Here is a 27562-nt window from a genome sequence, read left to right as displayed (position 1 = left end):
TGTTCTCTCAAAAATTTAATACCACTCTGAAAGAAGACTATTTTCTTCAAAATAAAATATGATGTAATTTTACAGCATGTAAGTTTAAAAGAAACTTATCTTCAACTTCTGTGTTAATAAATCCATGTGAATATAAATAATCTGATTTAAATCACATTTGTCATTCCTAGTTACAGTTTATCAATTACAAGTAAATACAAGTTACTATGCTAGAGTAATTTTTTGTCCTGGTCTGAGTGTTGAGCCAACATGTCCTTTTCTCTTCTTGGGATTCTGAAAATTATCATACCTGGAAACAGAAAAAGGTATTAGCAAATTCTTATGAAACTCCCTTGTTTGCATATGCCTTTTCAGATGTACATTAATGCAACACAGAACTATAGATGTTTAAGTATGTTTTTATGTAACTGAAAAGTGCATGTCTTCTCAGACCTGGGGGAGTCTTCATCCACAAACCTGACTGAGAGCTCTCTACAGGGCTTTTTTTTTTTTTTTTTTTTTTTTTTAGGGGACAGGACAGATGTGGGTGGGACAAGGAACAGAAGTGGACAGGGTGGTATAGACTCCTGGGATGCATCTCTCATTCTCCTTTCCTGTCCCTTCCTTCTCTTTCCCCTGCTATAAGACCTTCCCTTATCCATGTATCAGCTGAGGATGACAACTCCTTAACAATCTTTATGTCAGAATAACCCCATGATGAGATCACAGAACATCCCTGTACCAGTTTCCAGCTTTTCCAAGTCCAAGGAGAAATACTCTCCTCTTCAGTATGTTTATACTTACGCAGATGATTGTGGTTTCCCAAACATGGCAGCTACAAAGACCACTATGGAGAGACAAAATCCAGCCATTTGAAAGTATGAGGGGCTACCATTCAGTGGGAGCAGGAAGGGCCTAGCTCTGAGTCTTAAAGAATCAGTGCCTTTTCGTATTGGTATAGGTCTTAACATAATACAAGGGTTTTCTGGTCTGTGATTACAATTTCTAGGTCTTATGTTAATAAAAACAATAAAAGACAACGCACTGGTAATATATTTTCCCTTTCCCAGTATGTAATTTAATATTCCTGAAAAAAACTGCCGTCAGAAGCTATTCAACTCCACTGCCGTTCCCCACATTAAATAACTATTGTGTTTCTGATGAATAAGGGCTGTGAAAATACCAAATCTCCACTGAATTCACAATTACTAAAACGTAATACTTACAGTTCAGTAAAATTCTTCCAGTCATCTTGGCTAATGGATGGTCTTATACCCTCAAGTGCAGCCATCAGATGGGACTGGGTAATAATTAAACTGTTCTTGGCAAGCACGGACTGATTAAGGGTGCTGTCCTCCTTGAAAACAGAACCATGAACAGACAATGGAAAATTACCACAGAAACATAGTGCCATGAATACCAGTAACTCTGGAACCTCCCCATTACGTGTACAGACAAATGTATTATAAATACAATCACAACCCCCCACCCCCTTAACAACACAGAAACAACTATTCTGTCATATGAATGCAACATCTGGCATATTTTCATCTTTGCTATTTTGGTTACGTTACATATTATTGCAGAAATTATTTACTGAAATACCAAGAAGTGTAGGGGAACAACAGAAAAGCTTTAAGACTAAATAACTGAAAAAACTGCCATACCCCATTCTTGCTTCTGTGATTGGCTTTGATAGCACTGATTTCTGTCCTCAGGTGCTCTGTTTGCTGCTCCTGGTTATTTTCCAGGGAGTCTTCTTGAGAAGCTGTTCTAAGCATTGAAGGTTGTGATGATGCTGTGTCTCTCTGCGTCACACTGATAAAATCATGACTTAGGGAGTTTGGTCCAGATAAACACAAAGAGCTCTAAATTGACCATAAGAAGAAATAATTACCTCATTATGGATCCAAAAGAGTAATTCTGCCATTAAGATTTAGCCTACAATTCAGTATAAGCTTGCCTCCACTGGCAAAAAGAGTATTTTCTCTTATAAAATATATCACATAACTTTTTGAACAGAAAGATGTAGGTTAATTTGCCAAGGTGTTTGGGGAAGAGTAAAAGTTTCAAAGTGACATGTTTCATGTTCGGAAAAAATCTAAATATTTTTGCAATGGCTTATCTCAAAAAGAATAAAGGTCTACTAACTCTGTTTTTTTTATGTACATATGAAAATCAGTGGTTCAGAAATCTGGGCAAATTTATGTAGTTAAGCTTTGAAATTCCTCATTATTTAAATATTTATCACATCCAAATTCTCTGTCACTTGATAAAATATGCAAATTTTAAGTTCAACAACTTTAAAGAGATCAAAGTCCTTGTAACCTTGCTGAAAAACTTTCACACTCGGAGGAAAACTGAAGTCTCTAAAGATGCATTATAGATGATAGCATTCAATTTATGTAAGATAAAGCACACAAAAGCACCTTAGTGCTCAGAAATTTGTTTTCCAATGTCAACAAGCAATTTTTTGCTTTAAGAATCAATGCCATACACTTTTGAATTAAAAAAAAAAAAAGCGTAACAACCTTGATAACTACTTGTAGTAGTAGTTCTGCAACAGATTTTGAAAATTAACGTCCCGTGGATCACACATGAACTCTAAGGTCGTATGTTCACCATAAGGAGCTCGAAGACAGCATGTTCTGTTTTGCTTACACAGCAGCTGCCAAGGAAGACAAGCTGGCCAGCTGATCACTACGCACATGCTGGGTAGCCAGCACATTCCTGTCTGCAAGCTAGCCAGAGAATGTGCTGCCCTCTGTGCAATGTGATACTATAACAGGAATTCTGCTTCTTAAAAGCAAGGATGGAAGCCGAAGTTTACTTCTGTTATTTACACAATTCCATGGTCAGATTATTCCATTAATACACACACTATTGGAAACTGAAAAACGTTTGCTGATTCTTAAGATTCTGACTGAATCCTTGAAAGCTGAATGGCCATTGTTTAGTAATAAAACTAAGTTAAAACAAAACCAAAAAACAACAAACAAAGTAAAAAACTGTTTTAGTACTGAAGTTTGAAAGGCAAAAAGCCATTGGACCAGACAGTAAGATCTAGTATGAATACAGTTTGCTTTATTATAAGGTATTAAGCAGTATATTTGGGGATTTTGACTTTGAAGTCCTGCATAGTTGCAGAGAAGTCCATATTGTATTTTGTCAGATGACATCCCTCCATCTGCTGCCGCACCACGGACAAGATACAGGCTAAAGACAGTTTGAAAGACAAAGCAGGCATAATTGTATTTATAAACCCGCACCACTTGCCTAGTTCAGTTTTTCTGCTTCACAAGTGATAATATTTAGAAATTTCAAAATAGGAAGCGAGTAGTTTACCAGTTCTGAAGGAGTTCCATTTCCCAGCTCTGATTCATAAGAGCTTCCAAAATAAAGACGATACATATTGGACCTTGGATCTTCAGGAAGCAAGTCAGACATGTCTAAAGAAATAAGAGATTGCTCTAGCCCTGCGTCTCCATCTATTGCTGAATCATCTGAGCCACTGCTGTGGTTTAGAAAAACCATGGAAGAGAGACTGAAGTCACTATCAGAACTAGAACCAATATCCTGTGACAAAGAACAGAACATTAGAAATGTTAATTCAGAGCTAATTGCAATCTGAAATACATTAAAAGATGTAATATACAGTGCGAGTGGAAGTATCAATTTACATTTGATTCTAGTATTCTGTCCTTCTCTGGGAGTGTATTTCTAAATATATTGCTAGGAAAATCCAATGCCTTTAAGCAGAACTTTCTGTCTTCAAGCTAGAAAAGTAATTTGAGGAGAGAATCTTAAGGTTTTTATTTGTTTGCTTTGAACTGCCTCACTCCCTCAGTGACAGCAAGTGTTGGGAAACTTCATGCGCATTTTCTGTTGTAGAACTGTATCACTTCTGTCTCAACCATTCCCTCAGGCAATTTAGTGTCTTGTGTAAAGTGCTGTAAGAGATTGTGGTAAATCTGCTTTTACAGTGCCTAACTGCTGTACTCACCTTTAGTCACAGTCAACACATTTTAAGGATTGGTGTAGAAGTCACGGTTGTTGCTTTAGAATGGTGTCTGCAAATCTTTGTTTGTACACCCCTATCAGTAAAACATTCCTAAATACATTCCACCAAATAGATGCACATTTATTTATTTGTAATTTATATACATGTGCTATTGAAGTTCTAATATTTTCTTCCTGCACCTCAGTGGATTGTCTTGTGCACACCACTCCGGAGACAACTGCTTTAGATAATGGCCGCCTCTAACGATGCATAATCATCAGGTATCCTTAGAACTACTTACTGACGCTACAAGTGAAGGGATTATTAGGGAAGATATGCTGTAGATCCCTCCCTTCCAGTACTAAGGGCTGCATCCTCAGAACCCCATCCCTTGGTAACAGGACCGGAGAGGTCTCCTTGCTTTTGCATCTCTGCCCCAACCCCTCCCTTTGACCACCAAGTAGCAGAAGCCATGCCTGCCCCTTTCCAGCTAGAACCAGAAGACCGGCATTAAAAATATGAGGAGAGGTGGCTGATTAGAGGTTAAAAGAGGAAAGGAACGGTCAGCCACATAAGGGGTATAAGCCAGGGGTGCAATCCTGTACTTGGGAAGTGCAAGTATTAGCTGGTGCCTGAAAGACGAGCCAGAGCAGGCCGCTTCAGATACCCCATCTTCTCGCTGCTTTTCTCCTGACCTCAGGTCAAACTCAATCTGTTGGAGCAACTCTACAAAACCCACCAATTTCTTGCCTCCTCCATCATCTGAAATGCGTCACCTCAAAACTGAATTTGCTAGCTGGTCCTAAGAAACTGAGTGTGATACCTCCTATTGATCTGTCAGTCATTCCTCATAACAATGATGAGCAGATATAGCTTACATAAATCTATTTAACATTAAACACCTACCATAAAATGGAAAAAAATTGTATTTAAGTATTTAAACTAGTTTGTTAAATTATTCCTACATTTTTCTGCAAAGATACTAAAACTTTAATTGTCTGTATACCAATATTGGAAAATTACATCTTATTAAACATAATTTTGGTTTTAAAAAAAAAGGATAAAATTAGCCTTTTCAAACATATCAACATCAAAATAAAAAGGAGGAGAGACTTCCCTTATATCAGTGTTATTTACCTGTGTTAAACCTGAACCTAAATTAGTATGGATTGCCTCTAATTGGGCGTTGTACAACAAAGCTTTTAGGTCAGCCCCTGTGAACCGTTCTGTTTTTGCTGCCAAATCCTGAAAGTCCACATCGTTTGCCAAGGACAGGGAATGACTGAGAGCTTTTAAGATTTCATAGCGTGAATTCTGTAAAAAGGGAGAAAAAAGAAAAAGTCAATAAAGCAACCTATTTTCTTCCTTGTTCTGATTTCTAAATAGTGCTTTGGCCCTGTCACAAGCAACCTCCTATGCGAGGGAGGAAGGATCTTTTTTCAAGATGACATTACCCTAATAATAGTATGTATAGGACATACTGTATAGCAATTTTTAAAATATAGGCATACATTTTGTTACATTTCCTTGAAAAGTCTAAGAGAAACTGTACCAAATAAAGTATACAGAGAAATATATTTCCTTAAATATGCAGTTAATATCTGGGACTTTTATATACGCAATATATAAAAATATGACAGTGAACTCTGCTACTCACACAACCTTTTCCAAAGAGAAGTACGACTAAAGTGAAAAACTTATGTTTACCTGAATATTCCAAACCAGAAGTTTACAAGGAAAAAAAAAAAAGAAAAAAAGGAAAAAAGAGTACATCTGTGTTCTTAAGGCACAGATTCATCATCTTCATGTGTGTTTCAGAATTAAATGATACGGCATTTGCAAAATGTGCTAATCTGAAAATGAACAGCACTGGTTTTTTTCCTCATAAAATGGAGAATCAAAGGCACACATTGTACAGCCTCTAAGACTGGATCCAAAGCCTACTGAAACCAATGGGAATCATTCCTTTCCTAACTAGTGACACATCTGACTTAAAAGAGCTTGAATATTCCAAATTAAATGTGGATAAAAAAGTGTGGGATCAACTGAATTTGGAATCAAACTACTCTGGAAAGCTTTAGGTAATTCAAGAGTTGGGTTGGGAATGGCTATAGTTCACTTCAAGCAAATGGCAAATCCACTGGATTCAAATTCAGAGAAAGACTCAGAACATGATAAACACTACCCTGCATCCAAATTCATTCTGCAACTAGCTTCCTTTTTTAATTTTATTTTTTTTCAATCTGCTATATCCACAGGATCATGATTTGGTCCTGCAGACTGTGGTAAACAGCCTTGTGTTTCCCTAGTTTTATGTGAACACATTGACATTAAAATCAGTGAATTTATACTGTTGTATTACTGGAGCTGGGCAAGCCAATCTGCTTGTACAGGTTTGAAATGCCACTAAATATAAAGAAAAGGAGAATAAACCCCATTAGTTTGATTTTTTTTTCCTTGCCTCCGATCTAAAATGTTTTGTTTCCTCACCTGATCAGGAGGTGGACAGTACAGGCACTTATCCAGTCGACCTGGCCTTAACAAAGCAGGGTCAATCAAATCTGGGCGACTAGTAGCAGCTAGCACATAAACCCCTTTAGAAAGTACAGAAAAAACACAATTAACATCTGCTAAATTTTTGTATAAAAATGAGCACATAGATGAATTATTACCTTGTAAGCCTTCCACGCCGTCTAACTGAGTCAAAAGTTGGTTGACCACTCTGTCAGTAACTCCTGTGTTGTCATGACCTCGGCGAGGAGCAATAGAATCAAACTCATCAAAGAAAACAATACAAGGCTTAGCTGCCTGAGCTCTGCAAGGCAGAAAAAAAAAAAAGCAGCAATACTTAAATTCTATTTAAGTTTGGGTCACAGGTAAAACTGCTTAGAAATATTAAGGGTAATTGAATTGCTTTTTGCTTCAGAGAAGCAAAGATTCAGTTATCTTTAAAGAGAGAACATGAAATCTTTTCTGTAGAAATTAAGAGGTTCTGAAGAATTAGATTGCAATGGAATCACTGCTCATTTTTATAGCACACTTTGCACTTAATTTCTAATTTCTGAAATACTCAACTGTCATGTTAATATACATGAAAGTTCTAAAATCCAATCACTGCAGATCAGGTCTTGGCTTATGTACATCTAACAGACTGCCTACACGTCAAACTACACAAGAAGCAAAGGCTGTGTAGGGTATGTCTGTATTAGTGAACACTGAGAATCAGTAAGGGCAGATTTGTAGTAACAACTGGCACAGAGGACCTTGATACCAAGTCTAGTATGAACCCGTATACTGAGTGTTCATTACTAGTTGAAGCATTACTCAACTGTGTCCTGGAATCAGCCGGGAATGGAATTCTGCATGTGTTTTCCAAGACAGTTCTGTGATGTGGACCAATGCATGGTAAATGGAAAGAACTGGGAGTTCAGCTTCAAAAGTGCACTCCAATCTCAGCCAAAATGTTCAGTTCTTAAATAATGATGGTCAAGTTGAACTTGTCAAGATCTGAACATCTGATTCAGCACAACTAATCATATTTCAGATGCTTTTGTGATCTGATGCCATGTCTCTCCTAAGACAACCAAATTATTTCTTGGAGCTTCAACCAATAAAATTCATCAATAACATCACCAATCTTTACAAAACCAACCTGTAAAAGATATCTCTAACTGCTTGCTCACTTGCTCCAATGTATTTGCTGAGCAGCTCTGGTCCCTAAAAAAAAAATAAAACAAAAATTTCATGATTTGTTTCTTAGTTTTAATGTGTGATTCAACATCAGCCTACATTTTATATACTACAGTGAATTTTCTTGCAGCCAAGAATGGCATCTCTGAACAGAAGAGTTGAGTGGTATAGATAAACCAAAAGAATCTCTGAAGCACTCCAACTTATTTTAAAGTAATAATTTCTATTTTTCTACTATGACAGAACATATGTTACAGTATCACAAGACAATGGCTTACACTGTATTTTGAAAATATGTTTAAAATGCATCGCTTAACTTCATTGTCCAATGGAACCAAAATCCAGGATCTTTTTATAAAAAATGGGAAACTAAGAACATCTAATTAAATTTTATAATTCTACCTTATGAATAATTATAGATATATAAAAAAATTCCCAGTAATAAAACTGTGATGTTCCAGAAGTCAGATGGTAGGATATCCAAAGATATACCAAATTTTAAATGTCAGTTTCTTACTTTGGAATTTTGCCATCACAAATACTCAGAGGTATTATGTTAAGCTGTTTCATTCAGTTAATCAACTGAATCAATCAAACTTCATAATCTTGCTACCTTGATGCTGATGAAATTCATTCCACTTTCTCGAGCAATTACTCCTGCTAACAGTGTTTTTCCTGTTCCAGGTGCTCCATACAGCAAGACTCCTGATCTCTGTCGTATGGGCAGGTTTGCAAATAATTCTGGATACTGGAAAAGAGTTTCAACAAGACATATTCTAAAACATGTAATTATTCTGCAGTGCACTGTGATATCACTGACTAGTGTTAATTTCTGTCTATGCAGAATGTCTCCAGTTTTTTTAATCCACATTATTATCACAACAGCTCATCTGGGCCATTGGTGGTGTACTTGAGACTGAAGCCTAGGAACCCACTTCATATGTACTTAAAATTAAAGTAAGTGGCATTTTCTACTAAGAGGAAACAGGACAAAACAGGAATTCACTAGAGCTTTATAAAGCCCATATTGGCACTTCTGAATTCTTATTTTAATCACTGACTGATATGATCAAATTATGTAAGTATACAGTGAAAGATTCTGTCCATTATACAGAAAACTGTTCGGTCATTTCTCTGAAGACTGAAATGGATGGCTCATCTCAATGCTTGATGAAGTCTTAAGCAAGGCAGAAAGGTCAAAGCAAAATAAAGGGGAATCGTGGACTGGCATTAATCCAAAAGAGAATACTCTAGCAAAAGTACTGCAGAAGACAGCTGAAAATGTTATCATCACAGAGCCTAATCACAAACACTGCAACAGAGCACGGAGCAAAGATGATGTCAGCAGTACTGCAACACTTGATCTGCAGGAAAGCACAAGCCATTGCCGTTTGTATTTGGAACAGGGCAAGGGAAGGAGAAAGTCTTTCAGTAGCTGAAGACAGCTGAAGACTGGGAAGTTACAAAAGTAGCTTAAAATCACACCTGTTGTCTTTCTGTCAAATACTGTATCAAACCTTAAAAATCATTCTTCCCCTGCTAACATTATGTACAAAATTCAAGTAACTAATTTAAAAAAAAAAGCTGTCTACCTTTGCAGGTAACATGATGGTATCCATAAGTATTTGCTTCACATCTTTTAAGCCACCAATCTTGTCCCAGCCAATGTCTTTAGGTTTATGAAGGTTGACATTTCTCAGAGCTAATGGAGTAAAATCTTTTAGAGCTTTCTGAAAATCCACAGTTGACAGAATCAATTCTACTTAAAAAAAAAAGAAAAAAAAACCTGAACAAAAAAGAACACACATCCTACCAGTAACAAATTCCTCACAATATGTAACAATTACATACATTCTAAACATAAACCATAAAAAAAATGCCTTTTACTTCATAGCCTTGCTTCTGTCATCCAGAACCTGTGGAGTAATACAGAAATAAAGAGATTTTGTTGTCAACGTACCACCATTTTGAAATGCATTCTGGTTGGAAATACTGGCATGAATGGCACGATCAACCAGCATAGTAAAATCTCTAGCAACAAAACCTTCCGTTTCCTTTGCAACACACTGGAGGTCAAGATCAGAGAACTTCTTTACATCAGAATTCAGTTTCATTTTTATTATGGAATACAGCATTTCACATCTTTGCTTCTGAAAAATAGAATTATGCAGCAAGCGTGTATTACTAGTCTCATAGGAATTTCAGAAATTCAGAAAGTAAAAACATATGAGTTACTAAAATTTCCTTAAATATTTACATGTCACCAAACCTTCTAATAACAAAATCTGAGCAGGCACGAAGATAAACAGAAGTTAGTTCTTCAGGTGAATTTCAATAAATTCACCAGTTTTATACCCTTAAATGTTTACCTCACCATAGCTATCTTACAGCCAAAAATAATAATGTAACAACCCTTCACGCCCCAGATTTTATAGTTTTACAACCAGTTTTTCTGTTTCACAGAAAAAGGAACATCCTTCGTTTTGCCAATTTGAGCAGAATATATTTGAGATTGAATATATTGCATTATATTAAAATACATCAGATAATTTTCTGTCTTTTGAGATCCTGACTTTTCCAGTGATGTCTCATCCTTATTAATTTTTTTTATTAAATCATTTTTGTATTAAAAATAATAAAAGTAGACTTGCAGGAAGTGGGAGAAAGCTACACTATATCTAATGCAGAATCCTCTCCTCAGTTCCTTTTAATTGCTATCCTGGACAGCAGACCAGCAGGCAGGAACAACTGTGAAATACAAATGAGTTGCCATGTCTGTGTCATGTCTTCAGGGCATGCACAGGTAGAAAGTGTCAGTCTTCTGCAAAGAAGTTATACTGGTTTTCCTTTTCGGTTTTCAAAATGAACCATAATCAAAAGTAGAGCGATATAATCAATATAGAAAACCAACCCAAACCCTCCCCATAAAATTAACATTTAGTTTTAGTAACGTTTTAAAAAATACATGTTATAGGGACATACTTATTCCTCTGAGCAGTGAAAAAACACACTCATGTTTAATCTCATTTATCTAACTGTAGTGACTTACATTTACTTTTTCAAAGCTGCTCCTCTAGAATACCCTTACAAGTAATAAGTGGGGGCAACTGGGAGTTTTCACTAGATTACTTTTATTCTTTAAAACCATTATAATGTCATATGTAATTTCTGAGGTATTTAAGTATCAGGAAATAACTTCTAAGATTTCCAGATATTTTTCTCATCTTTGGGTGTAACCTACTGTTTCTGCAGCTGTTCCTGTACTGTATTTGAGGTTGCAGGGAAGGCAAACAACACTAACCATTTTACCCAAATTTACCTGATCTGGAGATCGGATACATTTGAAGCATTGAAATATGTGAGTTCCTTGAGCTGAAACCAGGGAAGGATGTAAGGAGTGTTCAGACTGACTTGTGGCAATTAATGCAATCAAACTCCCCATGGAAATAACTTCTTTTATCAGATCTTTCAAAACTAAACACAGAAGACATTGCTCCATGAATTGCAAAATAACAAAAGATTCTGCATTTCATAATAGACATTTCTACTGTACTGGAGAGCAGCATTAGGGCACACAAAATGTAACATTATTTATTTGTTTTACTCCCATGTTTACAGGATTTTTTTTAAATCATAAAAAAAAGAGAGATGTATAGTTATTTTCTCTAGGACAGTACATTCCATTAATAAAATACCATCACAAGTGCTCTTTAAAAGCTAGATTTGTAACATCACTGATGATGTCTACCACAGGATATTAAACAAGGATTATTTTTTTTTTTGTGCGTTATGATCACTCTTCTAGAAATATTATTCCCTCCATGCAAACAAAAAAAGGGAAAGTTGTAAGATTGAAAAGAGTTGCAAAGACTAGAAAATAAGCCGTCTAGAAAAAAATAATATATGGAAGTCAAAGAAATTATGGATGCAAGGTGGATCTTCAAGGAATATTCTTTAAAACTCAAAGCTTCTGTTGTATGTATTATACCTGTAAATAAAGTAATAAGAAACACAAACACTTCTGCAAGTAACTTAAATGCAGATTTTTAAAAAAGAAATTATAGTAAGATTTGCTGAACTTCAAAAATAATTTAATTTAAAAATATGCTAACTCCCTCAAACGGAGCTAAGAAAGGGAAGGTTGTGGTTTTTTGCTGTGGCTTTAATTTTACATGAACAGAGTTTAATACAGCTAATAAAATAAAGATATTGATCACTTAAATTTTATTTTGCAACTTATCACTGCCTAGATTTTAGGGACTAAAAAGGAACTATATATGGGATATCAAGCTACAATGATAACCTTTTTTGAAATCTGTGGATTGTTACATTGTAAAATAAAACAGAACTTCTACAAAGTATACCAAGTAGGATGACAAAAACGTTAGTACACAGCTAAAAGAAGTTGGTTCTAAATATCAATAAGTACCAAATATATGTACCTCTGTAATTACAAATAATAATTATTGAAAACAGGATCAATATTAATGATATGTCAATTATAATACTGATCTTATCAGTAATTATCAGTTAAAGATTCACCTGTAATTTGTAAGCAATTGGAACATATCTGAGTACACAAACAATATAAAAGGGAACCGAAAAGCCTTACAGCTGGCAGTGGTACTGACAACAGGCATTACCATCAGCAGCTGCGGTGTAAGTACCATTGGCAATGACTACTCCAAGCTCCAGAGTGAACTGTTCTGATTCTGCTAGTGGTCCACAAACGGTCTACATACCATGGTTTGTGAATCCCTGCCATGGAATACCACATGGTCCACAGGCAATAATGACAAACAGAATTGTCCAGGTAGGACAGTACGATTCAGGTGCAAGAAATTCTAAGTTGCATTATATTTTTATCCACAGGTACCACAATATTACCATAAGCAAGTCTATTGCTTTGAATGGTTTCAGGGCTGTTCTCATGCTCTGGTGTAGAAGGTACTCCAACAATGTGATCAAGATCATCCATCAAAAGAATAGATGGTTGCCTCCATGCTGCCTCTAAAAAAGCTTCTTCCACATTTTTCCTTACGTTTACTAATCTTTTTCCTAAAACGGAAAATACAATTTTAATGACAAAACATATGAGGGAAAAAAATCATCAGACTGACTACATCGTGCTCACATAATACTACAATGTTTGGATTTGCGTAGCTTAACTTTACTCCTGTAAAATCCAAGTACCAAGATTAAAGCAAAGTCAGCAGTTCAGTAAAGAGACCACATCTTCCATGTAAAAAAAGTACTAGAAGGATCCACCTGTACTAAAATTATATTAATCATCTTTCACCAACCACTACAGAAGTCTACAGGTCTAATTCCTAGACAGTTAGAGCAATAGCAGCAGCATTCTAAATTAGTTACTAAGGAGTCCTGCAATTAGAAGAATTTTTCAGAGTGCAGGACCTAGCTCTTTATCAATCTTTCCCTTTTTCTCTGGAGCAAGGAGCTTGGCAGGAACTTAAGAAAAAAAAGAGTATAGCCATGCAATACAAGGACTCTGTATGAAAACAGTTGAGTATTCTCTGCCTCTATAACATCAAGATTATTTAGGAAAGCCAGCAAGTGAAAGACCAAAAAAAAGCCTTTTTTGTCCTCTTCCATCTTTGGTGCAAACTACTTATTTTGAACTCACAAAACCTAAGGATTCATCCATCTCATCATCATCTATACATTATCATACATCCATCTATAATGATGAGTGTTAGATGACTATTGCCAACATATACTAGGTTAGTAAATATGTCATCGTAAATCAGGTTTCAGCTGGTTGTTTGATCTTTCTTTGGTGCCTGTGTCATCATTTCACTGAGTAATACAGGTAATCTTTAATACTTATGATTTGTTAATGTAACATTTGTTCCAGCTAGCACAGCCGAAAAAAAACATAGTTCAACTTGCAACTTCTTCCTGTTTTGCAATAATTAGAAACAAGCATGGCAAGCATGGTTTGAATTTGGTGGTGGTACATGGGACAGAAACTGATAAAAGTGTGAAATAAGCTTACAGCAGCTGTATTTTCATCAGGCTGAGAAAGATGCTTATTGCAGGGCATCAAATATCCTTGCAAAAGCAGTAATAACACTAGAAAAATTATGCAGACTAAATATAGCAACTTCATAATTGTGCTGCTTCATCATACAGCAAACAATTGAGATATATAAAAAAATATTATCGTACCTCTTAAAGCTTTACAATCGATTACTTCTACATGAGCGTCCAGTCTATCAAATGCTTCTTTGCAGATGGCCTTTGCTAATGTTGACTTTCCACTTCCCTACAAAAATAAATGTGAGCTAATGTAAATCGACAGAACTAGCTCCTTCTGTTTTTGTCACAGAATATACCGGTTAACAAGCTGAGAAAGCTGTACACACACTGGTTTTATTTTCACCAGGTATATATGAATGTTGTCTTTATATCACTTGGTAGAGACCAAAGCCATAGAGCAAAACAAGTATAAACAAATTCAAGAGTGGATACATCCACTGCAGAGAGCGCTCTGATTCCACTGAGTTCAATGTTAAGACATCTGTTAGTTTTGGTGGAATATGACCTTAAATGGATCACATAAGAGGCAAGAGGAAAACAAGCATATCAACTCCACTGCCATTTTATGTTAGAACACAGGAGAAAATACTATACTCTTATTTTCATTCAAATATTTCAGAGACATGATGTGTTTATTATACTTTGAACACAAAGTAGATTAGTTCCCTAGCTGCATTGGTAGCAATCTTTAAAACTTACATTATATATATATATTTATACATACATGAAATATGAATATATATTTATAAAGTGTGCATATAATGTATGTATATAATGTTTTATTGAATTAATTCTGTTCAATTAACTGCTCTTTCTTCAGCTTGTTTGTTAATTCTTTGGAATTCACGAAGTAGCAAAGAAAACTAAGAAAAACAGTTTTGTAAATAGGGAAAACAACCTGGGGGGGTTTGCAAGTAGAGAGTAATGAGGTGTGTACCTTTCCTCCTGTGAGAAGCACCCCTCCACTTCGCAGTCCCACAGCAACAGCAGCCAGCTTTTGAGATAAAGGACGCCCCAGAAGACTGTGGCTTATGTGTTCAAATGAGGATGTTCCTAATTTGTCCAGTCCCCTGCAGAGCAAATAAAACATTAAATGGCCTAGGGTAGCATCAATACACATGATGTAAATAGCAATGGCCTGCCGTATGGTGAAGTTTCAATGCTGACACATTGTGACATACTTCACCTTTTCAAGAAAAAGCTAAAGACAATTCAATCTGAAGAGACAGCAGCTTTATTCTGCAGTGGTGACACAGGGGACGCGGACAGATATTGCAGAAGACTCCCACAATGGCAAGGTTACCTAGTCGTTGTACACCATCCTAGCACGAGGTAGGTCTCAGAAGGTAAGAGCTCACCATCTTTTGGGACTTCACCTGTTTGAGTGGCTGAGTAACAACCTACTAAGGAATGTTAACAAACCAGTAAAAAAAAAACCCAGGAGCATGCCTGGGTTGGAAAACAGGCTTTTCAGAAATAAAGCAACACATAATTGCTTTGAAGACATCCTTATCCTGCACCTGTCCTAAATCTTTGTAACTTTCAACACAACAATGCTCCTTTCAGATCCACAAACAGCAAGGCTATCAGTTTTGTATTTCAACTTTCTACAAAAAGTGTTGTTCCATGAAAAATGGAATGAACAAATGAATCCTGGTTTCTAACATCCCTACCCTATGACATCCCACCCCTACCACAATACCCCCACATCAATTCCCATTCCCTCCTCAATAATAATATGCTCAGTTGCTTTTCAAAATACCTCAGTAATATCCTCAGTTGCCTTTCACAAAGCTGATAGCATACTACCACAACACTCCAACTCTCTCACGTCCCCTCTGTCCCATCCCTACTTGAAGCTTGCTACGTGGTACCACTGTCTTCCCTTATATCAATGAGCACGGCTTTGCATTATTACTTATTTGCTGGGAGACAGCATGTCCTATGGCTAGTTCCAGACTACACCTCTGCCACGGGCCACCTAGCAGGTTAACTGAGTAGCTGTTGAGTTTGAAGGGCACATTTTACCCGCGGCGTATCTCAGTACAATATGTTGTACTTGGCAACATCAGTATTTCTTCCGAAACTCAGGCAGTTCTGAGACCTCCCATCCTACTGTCAGACATAGTGAACTTTTCAGAATGTGAACAGCTTCAGTCACATGAAGTTTTCTATTCACTGCAGTAAGACTATTCAGAGGACAAAATTAACCATTTACATTTACTAGGATAAGGTCTGAACCTGGCACAAGGCAAAAGGTGCAGAGATTTTTTTTTTTAGACCTGGCTTACTTTTCAAAAAAGCTGCATTTCCACCAATTTATTTATTTATTTATAATTCTCATTCCCATTCCCTCCCATGTTTTCTACTATGAAAATGTCTCACCCTAAATCGTTTAGTTTGTGGTAAGGAAGGTTCCTGTCTGTATCACATATAGGTGGCTGGCTGTCACCATCAGCTTTTCTAGTTAGAGGATGTAAAAGAACCTACAACAAAGGGAAGAGTTAGTACTTTACATTAAATATAACTACAGGAGAAGGGTATCAAAGTGACTAGCCATTTTAGGAATTGTGTAAAGAAAATGTTGCATGTATGCTCTGCTGAAGCTTACTGTGCTTGAAAGAAAGATGCATTGGTGAAATGGCATAGATACAACTATTTCAAAACACAACCCAGTGTTTACAGTGATGTAACAACCTATGACTAGATGTTAGGCCAAGTGCTGTTTTCTACCACACTATGCAGCCCATCATCTCTTTCCCTACCTGTAACTACTTGTTCCTTCTCCTCTGCCCTCCCTGTTGTGCTGGCACAAGCACTTGTGAGGCAGGATAGTGAACTATACCAGGAGTCTGGCCTGGATGAAAAATAACCTGACAAAACACCTTGGTTTTTTTACCTGCATGGATTTTTCAGTCTAGTTCACTCTTGGCAGACAAACAGGGCTAACAGAGAGGTTCACAGATGAGAACAGGCTGGTAGGAGATGCTGGCACTGCTATTAAGAAACACATTTTGCCCCTTCATCTTAGCACCAGTCACTAGCACAATTTGTAGAAGCCTTCTTGTACTTCTCTACCACCAGTAGAAAAAAAGCTAGTTTTACTTTTTTTTTTGGAACAGGAATCCTGAATTTTGCAGAAAAAACTATATTCTAAACAGCCAGAAGAGGACACCTTAATTCTCCACTAAAATGTAACTATCAGTTTAAAAATGAAAACGTTATCTCACTCCTATAACCATAAGCCTGGGCTCATGGCCACTGGTTCAACCAGAATTATTAATGGAAACAGTAATCCTAATGTTAAATAGAAATATTTATTCTTCTGAGAAAGGAAAGACTGAAGGAACAGAAGGCACATGAACTATATGAAAGAGAAGGTAGTGTGAGCTTGGTAGGTTTGAATCTTTGTCAGAACTAGGTACTGTTCCTGCCAGATACACTGTGAAGTGATTTTACAGTGCTTTAGGCATTAAGGGAAAGATCAACAAAGTATAAGGACAGTATGTTCAGACTTGGACAGTACTAACATTCCTCTGCTCTAACTGATTTTTCTGAGAGTTTGATATAGACTATGAAATTCAGTGACAAGTGTGGCATGCCTGGAATCTTAGCAATACCTGAGGCTATAAAATAACATCTAAAGAATGCAAACATAATTTAATGAACAGTCTGACATTATTTACTTAAAAATGGAAACCAAAATACATTATATATAAAAAGTAATACATTTTTAACAAAATATAACAACTTAAATTACTTGATACCTGATACTATGTGATATTTACTTGTATATTAGTCTTTTGCAGCAAACTGGGACTCAGTATAAAAATATTCTCAGACTTATTTTCTTCAACGTGCACAGGATGCACTACACTAAGGACAAACTCCTCCGTTCCTGTAACAAACCCAAGGAACAACTATTAAAATTCCAAATAAATTCAGTTTTTATTCCTTACAAGATGGAACAGATTAGTGTCTTCTGAATTACTAAGATATAATAAAAAAGAAAGAGTAATAAATATTGATCATTATTAAAGCATAATTCATGCTTACAGTTTCAGTTTAAAGAGGTATCTGTTATGTTAAATGGTGTATACACATATTAAGTGGCATATTGCCTAAGTAAATTCCATAATGGACAGCTAAGACAGCTACACCACAGGACACTATTATCCTTCCTTACCTTCTTTAACAGGCAGATCTATACAGCATGTGCTTGTCATTATCCACGGGTGATCATCAGTAGTGGAATCCTGCAGCCAAGAACTGAAAGCAGATTTAATATCATCTTCATGTATATCTTTATGCTAAATAGGAAAAAAAAGAAAGAGGGAAATAAAACAGAACAAGGTGTTAGTAAGTAAAACTGTTTTCTTCCTCTGCATGAGGCATTTGTTTCTTTTATGGTAGCACAGAGATGGAAGAAGATACAAGAATTTTATTTATTTAGAAAATGGCATTTTTCCAGCAAACACCATTTCTGTCAACTGCTCCATGGAAAGCATCTGCCTAGCCCTTGCTATGGCAACAGCTGAATCTTTCGCCACCTCTGAAGATTTTATCTTTGAAACACTGACCTGAGGGCAAGGAAAAGCCTTTATTCTTGTTTTACTTATCTGTATTGCCAGATCCAAGCGAACTACTCAGCTCCTGGGTTTGAATGACCACCCAGGGTATACACCAATATTGACCTATGACTTATTCTGGGTTCTCAGAATACCCCTCTCTTCCCTGTATAACACACTTCATATACAAAGAACCCTGCGCTTATCCGGGCACCACCAACAAACTTCAAGAGGCAGGCAAAGAGAGCAAACAGCTTACCCCTGATCACCCAGATAAATGGAATAGGAAAAGAAATCAAGTCTAGATTGCGTATCTCTTGGCTGAGTTCCTAATCAGAGAAGCCTAATTCCTACCTAAAAAATGGGGAATCAACCAAGATCATGGAAGCAGTGTTCAGAAAAGGAATGGAAAGATACTGCTGTATTTCTTTCTGTGTTTGCCTGTTTTTTCCAAGAACTAAAAAACTTCAACTGAATCAGAAAGGAAAGAAAGGGAAGAATCTGTATTTAAAACATAAACCCACACAACTACTTTTAACAATTTTAGCAGATTACTGCCAGAATACTTCTGTTAATTCCAATATAAAAAAAACAATGCTGTTCAACTATTCCTTTGTGGGTAAGAAACGAAATTAGAATACTGGGGATAAAGAACAAACTTGCATAAGCCCTGCTATGATGGGAAGCACTGTATTTAAGCTTTTGAAGGGCAGCTAAAATGACAAATCAGGCCAGTGTCACACAGAAACAAGCATATGGTACATGACGAAGAAATACGTCATTCCACAGCTACACCTGACAGGCTGTAAGAACTGGTACTAAGTATGTTCTTACTGTCACAGATGCTCACTCTGAAGACTGGGTATGCCTCACAGGAAAACAGAGGGATTAAATGAGACAACTCTAGAAAATTAAATCTTCAGTACAAGGAAAAGAAAAATTGAAAGAAAGCATTAAAAAGAAGTAAAAACCTAAACAGCATATACAAAATTGTAATAATTTTACAGCAGTTTCTTTCTTAGAAATCTACTGGGCACTGCAATGTTTGAAAAGTATAAGCATGTCTTCCCCCAGAAGAATGAAAATGGGTATTTTTTCCTCTTTAACTCTGTAATTCTTTTTTCTTTTTTGTGTTTTATTTTTATAGGCTTAAATGTATACACTGAACATTTGCTAGGTTTGAATCAGTATTAATGTATTTCAGGGGAGGGTCTGATGCAAAATTATTATCGATTATTGTTGCTGGTTTTACAGCAACTGTTTTATGTTTGAGACCTAATTAGACAGAAAAATGTATCTTTTCCCTACCAATGCTACTTCTCCTTCATGTCAACATCCTTTCTAATAAGACAGACATCAGAAATTTTCACAATTTGAGAATAACATTAAGTCCCTAGGATTTAAAAGGGACTATACAGCATTTGTCTAACAGCTTGAGGAAACCAGAAGTCAGAATCCAGAAGTTCTATTTCGTCCACCCTCTGTGACCTCTACCAATTCCTTCAGATAGAAAATTGTTACAGATAGCATGCCGAACTATTTGAAATATTTCCAAGTGCAAACTAAAATTTAATGGCTTGATGTTTACAGTATCATTCAACAAAATAGAAAAAAGCATTACTAGATAAGCTTTAAGTAGATTACAGCATCTTCTTAATTTAAACTTACACAGCAGAAAGATAAAGCAATTATTCAAAAAAGACACACCTTTGGAATTACATCAAACATGACAGACATCTTCTAAATGAAGAAAAAAAAAAACATTAAAAAAATCCCAACTTGACCAGAGCAATATTATCAGTTTTCCAATACAGGAACATGTACATGACCGAGAATATAAACTCACTAAGTTCTGTTTAGGTTGTAGTGTCAGAGATACAGGAATTTTAGGAATAGACTCAATTGACTTAATTCGGACTGTTGAATGTGTTTCGATATGTAGTTTTTTCCTCAGACCATCTGGAATCTGAAATATTTAAAATAAAAGCAAAGAAAAAAGGAAATATTAGAAAGTAAAACAGTTATAATATTGCATCTATAATACAACATCAGTTTCTTCATCACTAACAGAACTTCTAGATTTGACCATTGATCTGTCTGTTGGTTGTAATCTGTATAGAATAGAAGGAAACCATAAAACTGATGGTAGTGTCCAAATCTTGTTCTCTCATGCACACTTCTAATTGCCTTCTATCCTAATTGTGAAAGTGCTCACTATAGCTGATGGTCTACTAACTTCTTTAATAAAAACCCAAAAGGTTGAAAAAGAAGAATTAGGCAGAGTTCTTAGAACATTGTAAGAATACTTTTAGTAGAAGAAACCCAACAACTCTACCTTCATTTGCTGATTAAAATTAATTTTACATGGCCGGGTAAACATAAATAGGCCATTACACAGATCAGAACTAAGCACATCTGCAGCACAGAGAGAGAAAACCCAGCCTCCTTAAATTGCACTAGTCAGTTTGCCCTTTTAAAAAGCAAACTACTTTTCAAATATTCTGTGATATTTTAAACATATATCGAAACTGAAAACATCTCATAAATGTTTGATAAGTCTAAAAGACTTTACGGTTGCTGGCATTTGGAAAACTGTTAAGTGTCTCAAAAGATTTAGTGGTAAAGACTACTACAGGCTCTTGCTCCCATTCTCAAAAAAACGTAAGTGAACGGTGAAAAGTGTATTATGTCAAAATAATCAAACAGTGATTTGGAGTGCATTTTATCTATTTTTGTTGGTCCCACATGTGCTTCCAGGAAAGACAGAACATAACCAGGCTGTAGTTCTATCAGGACAAGCTGAAATGTCAGCACCTATACACCAAGACTTATGCCACCTTGCAAAACAGCATACAAAAAATAGTTTAACTTACATAAAACCTAGTTATATTAATTTTAAGGGGTATTTTAAAAGAGTATATAAAAGCACTCACAAACATTGTGTGGCGGTAGGATATGTGATCCTATTAACTTTACTGTTTGATGACACCTAAAGTCCAAAGCACATTTCAAAGTGCTAACTGACAAAAAGAATCTTGCTATGCAGTACTGAGTGTAGGTAAGTAGATACTTTCACATTTTCCTGAATACAATGACTACCAACAGATTTTGAAGAAACCATGCATTCCCTCCAGAAACACTGAGGCATTTTCCCCATTCGGTGAAAAAAATGCTAAGGATGAAGAATCCCAGAATACACTGTACATCTTGGAGGATGACAGTAAGTAATGTAGTCCAGAATGAGACAGCTTACCAAAGCACAGCTCTAGTAAATATTATTTGATTCTAGTATACTCGAGAGCTTAACACAAAGTTTATATCCCAAAACTGCATGTTAACCAGCCAGTTCCACAATTATCCAACAGCAAATATTATTGCATAAAAAGCCCAAAAGATAAGTGTGCTCAAACTGACCCAAACTCTTCCAACATGTAAGGCTTCCCCACTGTGGCGATACTCTATGACACTCTTTAGGTCTTCAAATCCATTCCAAACAATTTGAACAACAAAACCCTCACTGGATGCTTGACTGCTATTAGAACCAGACTGATTTTTGTCTTGTGTACTAGCCAACTGCTTTTGCTTTTCAGATGGCAGATTTTGCTTTGCTTCTTGTTGACGCTGTCTCGGGGAAAGCAGCTGATTAATTCTGCCATATGATACTACAGGATTTGGATCCAAATCAGTAAATTCTAAGTTCCATGGAAAAACATGAACAGCATTCCATTTCAGAAACGCATGAGTGGTAGATGCATTCTGCACGCTGGGAGGCTGGGACTGACATACTCTAAAAACGGAATCCATGTGAATTAAGTTCAGCAGCTTGTCTTTGAAGGTGCTCACTTCATCTTTATCACACAAAGTCTTTTGTTTCTGCTCAGATGTATGAGAAAAAATGCTCCCTATGAAATTCCATATATTTGGGAGAACATTTGAGCCAAATGTCATGTTTGCATCAGCCTTACTCTGTTCAAGGACTCCTGGCTTTAAGTAAGGTTCTTTGGCAAAAGGATCCTTTACTGTTTCTTCTTGCTCCATGTTGTTTTTCACAAAACTTTTGAGCAAGATGTCACTTTCTGTGGAAGCTGTGCTGGTGGTATTTTCCTCAAGTTCGCGTGTTTTGGGACGTATTAGAAGCTCCGTGCATGGTTCTAATCTCCCATAGGGGGCTGCTGGCTTAAGCGTACCTGAGTATGAACAAAGCAGGTCATGAATGCATCCACTCCTGCAAAACAGCTTACTCAAGGTTCCACAAGAGCCTTCGCTGTTGCTTACCGATTCTGATGTAAACGTGAGTGTGCTGTTCAACCCATACAGGAAAGATGGCTTTGGGAAATACTACCCGAATCTGGTCAAGAAGATGGTTTTCAAGAGAAGAAGCGTGCAGTTCCTGGGGAAATGTGGTACCATTATCAATTAAATACTGCATTCATTTTCAACATTTGTTTGAAGGTGAAAACTCTAAATGTCCTTCTAATACATCATTTGAAATATAAAATACAAATTAGCATTACATCACATTTATTAGTTCTTTAGGGGCTGAAAAGAATGGGGCATTCTGCAAAAAAAAATGCTTGCATCAGAATCTCTGTCATCTGTAAGAAAAGAACATGAACAGTGGAAAGGGTTTTATTACCAGAATTTCCCAGTCGTCTGCTGAGAGTGGTTCCACTTCTACTTGCTGACAGGAGGAGATGTGGGAACATGGTTCAAGAAATACCTGGCAAAAGTAACACTATTTCAAAATGCTTAACTACTTACTTTTAAACACATAAAAGCTCCACCTTTAATGCAACTACAGAACTGACATCTCCTTCATTATATGCTTTCACTACTTTGAACATACATCTTCTTAACGACACCAGGGAATTCACAAGCAGAATATGGATATTGAACAGATGGGAAATAGATTGCATTGGCCGTGCTTTGGGGACTTCAACAAGCCATGAATGGAAGCGAATGTGAAAAGCATCAAGAGCTTTACCAGCTGATAACAATAAATTTTTAATGCATATTGATCACATAATCATCTTTTAATTTTTATTTTTAAATGTTCTGGACTTTAGAATGCTGAAAAAAATCATTAAGCTGCAGGCAAATTTAGGTTGCGCAGAAACAGCTAAAAAAATTAGGAAAAAGTATAATACAAAAGCAGAACCAGCTCCTTTAAAACGGTTCTGTGGAAGCAAGGCTTCCTGTGAAACCATTCATAAAGTTCATCAGGAGGGATGATGAAAGCTATTGTGGCTTAGGCTTTTCAGAAACCATTAAGCATACATTTCAAAAGTCAACTTCTACCAAAGGTTCCATTTGAGAGAAAGTAACAGTTTTAAAACAATATCATGTCATACATCTTAAAATAAATTTAATTATTTTTTTCTTGAGACAAAACTAGTTACTTGTCTTCTGAGAGCAATATATAAAAGTAAAAATTGATTTTCAATTCTTCTAGGTCCTCAATTTGAAGCAAAAGTTGAGAGGAGTATCTTTTCCCCAGCATGGTAAATAGAAGAGCCCATTATTATGAAACACTGCAAACATATAATTCCTGAATCCAAACAATGGCTAACTACCTAATTATTCATGTATTTGACCGTACAGATGCTTATTTCTAGGCAACAGTTAGGTGAGGTTTTCTTAGGTTTCCTTTTCCAACTGTTTTTCTCTTGAAGGCTATTAATTGCTAGAACTAAAAAAGGTTGTTACCTTGCCACTAAACCAGTAAATTGTAAAGTTCTGCAAATTGATACCTCATTTCTAGAGAGAATATGCTAAAAAAAGTTAATAAGGTAAGATAATACACTGCTTTGAGCCACATTCTTTGATGTCTTCTACTACCTGAATAAAATTTTCCGTATGAAAGAATAGGTGTATATGAACATACTACACAATAACATTGTGTAGAGGAATACTTTTCTATTCCTGTTCACTTAAATTTCCACCCATTAATGGAAAAAACCAAAACCCCACACTTGGATGCTCATATTTTAATAGTCCTACGTCAAGAAGCTCTGTCTGCCTCTCTCAACTTCTGTCCAATGAAAGAATCATTTACAAAAAGTTTAACACAGCATCCAAGAGTAAGAGGCCAATTCAAACACACATTCAAAGCCAGAGGATGCATGGGGACGTATGGTGAAGGGGGGAAAAAAGGGATGAAAAGTTAAACCCCAAACAAGTCAAAGAATAATGCAGTAAGTCAATCATTATTTTAAAATAACAGGAACCCCTAGCAAAATATTCTCATAATTCCCAAATTATTTAGCTGCTTAGAAGTGTACTTTCCTAAAGCAAATGGCACTGCAGAGAGTGGCTCCAACCTGGGAAAGACCTACCCACAAGCCTATCCTAACGTTATTTAGATTTAGGCAATTGTTAATGATTTAAGGAGCAAATCTTTTCATGTTTGAGACATTCAATGACTGTTAACTGTTCTTACGAGCAGATATAAATGAAGTAACTGTCTAAATATATGAAACAAGAAGGTCCTAGTTAACTTGTTTACCTTTTCTTGAAAGGTAAATACCTTTTCTTACAAGATACCAAGTATCTTACAATATAGTCTTTATTTAAATAAGAAGAAAAGATTGCATTGCAAACCTGTTCTCCATCTGTAATGCCAAGTTTCTCTGCTAACTGTCTGTTAATCTCTGCAATATTTTCACCCTGGTGACCTCGACGCCTGATTTCCATCCAGCTCAAAAATACAGGCTGACGACTGCAGGATACTTTCACAGCTTGGCCCTACAAATTTCAAAGGAATAAAAAAAGTTAACATCAAACAAGCTAAATAAGATGACTATTAGTCAACCTAAACTGTATTTGATTAGATCAGAGGATTTAAAAATATTATCTGGATTTTACGTGCCCTATTTTAATTAACATTCCCTAAAAATAACTTGCAGAATTTACAACGTGTTAGTAAAGGGTGTTTCTATTAGTAGTGACAGAATTATTTTTTAATTCTGGCAGACTGGCCAACTTCTTAAGACCATCTTTAGAATTTTTCTCCACATTACCTATTTTACAACTCTCAACACAGAAAAGCATGCTGGTTTCAACTGTTTAACAGCTTTTAGTTTTTATGGACTATGTTTAAGTAAGAACAGTAATTCCTCTTCCCTTCTTCTGTATTATAGTCTGTCAAGGAAATACCTTACAGAAATGTAACACAGTTCTGTTTCTCAAATGAGGAAAAAACATAAGCATATGCTTAAACTTTATATGTGTTGTAACATTTGCGTGGACTCCAAGACTGCTTTCATGAGATGGGGAATATTTAATGTAAGTGACAAATCACATGAACTCAGACCAAAATGATTTTATTAATTTGTTTCAGAACTGCTCAGCGCTTTTGATCCCAAATTGAAGAATCTTAATATGTCCGCTCAGTTTCCATATAAAGAGACTATACCCTAGATTGTATCACTCAAGTGACATTTTTTTCAAACATTACTATTTTTATGAAAATCAAGTGACCAAGACAATGTATACTGTGAACATATCACAGATTTAATTATTAATATAGTCACATTTTCTGTTCTGTTTGCAACTGTATCCTAATAATTTCAAGTATTATTTGACTTTTTGGTGAACTCTGAAAAGTTTCAGAGAACATCTACAATGGTTCCAAGATTCTTTTACTAAATGATATATTTAATTTACAGCCCTTCCCTCTACTCACACAGATAAGAGTTTCTCCCATAGTGTCTTAATTGCCACACAACACTGAGTTTTGCAGACCATTTTGTCACTCACTTATCTAATGCCTTCTGCAATTAGATTTAGCTTTTGATTCCATTTGCATTTTTTAATGATTTACTCAGTGTAATCTATTAATGTAATTATTTATCCCCTTTTTAATATTTTCATTCAAGACTTCAGAGATCATGCATTTTTTTGTGGATCATGTTAAGTAAAAGCAGGAGCCCACCATAACCAACTATGTACAGAATGACACTCGTCACAAGACTTCAAAGGAATTGCACTCCTCTTCCCTCCCTCTTATCAGCAAATTTATAAGACATCCAGAAACCGTAGCAGAAGCAAAGCTAACATTTATACCAGGTTTCTTGGAACCCTACCAACCTTCTTCTACTACCCCAAAGGAAAAGAGCAGGTTTTTACAAGTCTAGATGATTGCACTTTTGCGAAATGTCTTTTTCGGCCTTGGGAAACGAGCAGGTTACACATACTGGCTGAGGCCAGCCTAGCCAGAAGGGGCTTTGCCAGGATTGCGGCTGCCACCTCCGCTCCTGAGCTTCACTCCTGCCTGCTCCCCTTCACCTGCTCGTTCTTGCCATTTTTCAACCTGTCTGTTCTGCTAGCAGAGCTTTAACTCTCGTGTTCATTGCACAAGGGATGTGCACAGGCTCTGCTCTTGTTTTCACATGGAAATGTTATTTAGAATCGAAGGTGGGCTTCCTGCAAGCGAGCAGTCTACCTAAGAGGCCTTCGCAGGACCCTTTCCGCACAGGAATACACAACGAACGATTCGCGTACACCAAGAACGCTGGTTCAGCTCGGATTTACCACCTTACCTCACACCCGAGAGATTAATTTGCACAGTATTCGGTTAACGCCAGCGAGTTACTGGGAAAGCCGGTGTAGGCCGGGCCCCAATCCCCCGCCCCCGGCTGAGCGGCCGGGCCGGGCAGGCAGGGAGCGCCCCCGCAGGGCCCGGCCCGCCCGAGGCGGCGTGCGGGGCTGCCTGTCGCCGTGGCCACGGGGCAGCTGCGTCCCCGGGGCGGCGGGTGTCCCCCAACGGCGGGGGGGCCCACGCGCTCCGTCACCACAGCGACACCGCAGGCGGCGGTGGTGAGGGCCGAGGCGCGGAGGGAGGGGGCTCTTCGTATCACCGCTGCAGCGGGGTGCTGGGGCGCGGGGAGCCGGTGCTCTCCCATGATCCTCCCTGCCCAAGGCGCCCCTCCGCCCGGGCCCCGAGCGGCGCCGAGCCGGTACCTGCTGCAGGCGGAGGTGAGAGGCCAGCACGGGAGGTAAGTGCAGGAAGCAGTCTCGGGTCCCGCTCAGGACAACCGTCACCGCAGCGGCTCCAGCTCCCCCTCCGCCGGGGTTGCCGCTGCCCCACATGCCGCCGGCGGCCGAGCCGGGCCCCGCAGCCCAGCACCTCCACGCGCCCGCTCCGCCCTGGCAGGGCGCTGCCTCCCCGGGAACGGGCGGAGAGGGCGGGACGGCCCTTCCCAGAGCGCCCCTTCCCTCCCCTGCCACGCCCGAAGCAGGGGCGTGGCCCGCTGCCAGCCAATGC

General features: G+C 37.3%; 1 protein-coding gene across 3 annotated transcripts; it reads right to left on the bottom strand.

Annotated features, from left to right (window-relative positions):
- Positions 1-27494, bottom strand: PEX1 (peroxisomal biogenesis factor 1). 3 transcript variants are annotated; one of them, XM_040592481.1, is made up of 24 exons: positions 27259-27493; positions 24898-25041; positions 22934-23017; positions 22573-22687; positions 21712-22484; positions 20144-20263; positions 17916-18039; positions 17518-17627; positions 16115-16215; positions 14667-14799; positions 13859-13955; positions 12557-12727; positions 10989-11143; positions 9630-9819; positions 9262-9431; positions 8283-8417; positions 7632-7696; positions 6652-6794; positions 6470-6573; positions 5117-5293; positions 3325-3555; positions 1647-1847; positions 1206-1336; positions 1-289 (listed from the first exon to the last, which is right to left on the bottom strand). In XM_040592481.1, the coding sequence occupies exons 1-24, from the start codon at positions 27385-27387 to the stop codon at positions 205-207; spliced, it is 3888 nt and encodes a 1295-aa protein (XP_040448415.1). In that variant the 5' UTR covers positions 27388-27493; the 3' UTR covers positions 1-204. The 3 variants fall into 3 exon arrangements, with proteins under 3 accessions (XP_040448415.1, XP_040448417.1, XP_040448418.1); XM_040592483.1 differs by having other exon boundaries at positions 9262-9428; positions 27259-27492; XM_040592484.1 differs by lacking the exons at positions 1-289; positions 1206-1336 and having other exon boundaries at positions 1736-1847; positions 3325-3428; positions 27259-27494.
- Between the last annotated feature and the right edge of the window lie 68 nt (positions 27495-27562).

This window comes from Falco naumanni, chromosome 4, assembly GCF_017639655.2.
Source record: "Falco naumanni isolate bFalNau1 chromosome 4, bFalNau1.pat, whole genome shotgun sequence".
NCBI lineage: Eukaryota > Metazoa > Chordata > Aves > Falconiformes > Falconidae > Falco > Falco naumanni.
This window is presented reverse-complemented; position numbering and strand designations above follow the sequence as displayed.

Excerpts from the sequence above, each read along its gene's own strand:
- PEX1 (XM_040592481.1), bottom strand. The coding sequence starts at position 27,387 with ATGTGGGGCAGCGGCAACCCCGGCGGAGGGGGAGCTGGAGCCGCTGCG. Across the intron at positions 17,628-17,915 it reads AGATCTGCCTGTTAAAGAAG|GAACGGAGGAGTTTGTCCTT; the intron begins GTAAGGAAGGAT and ends GGTTTGTTACAG. Across the intron at positions 12,728-13,858 it reads CGATTGTAAAGCTTTAAGAG|GAAAAAGATTAGTAAACGTA; the intron begins GTACGATAATAT and ends TTTCCGTTTTAG.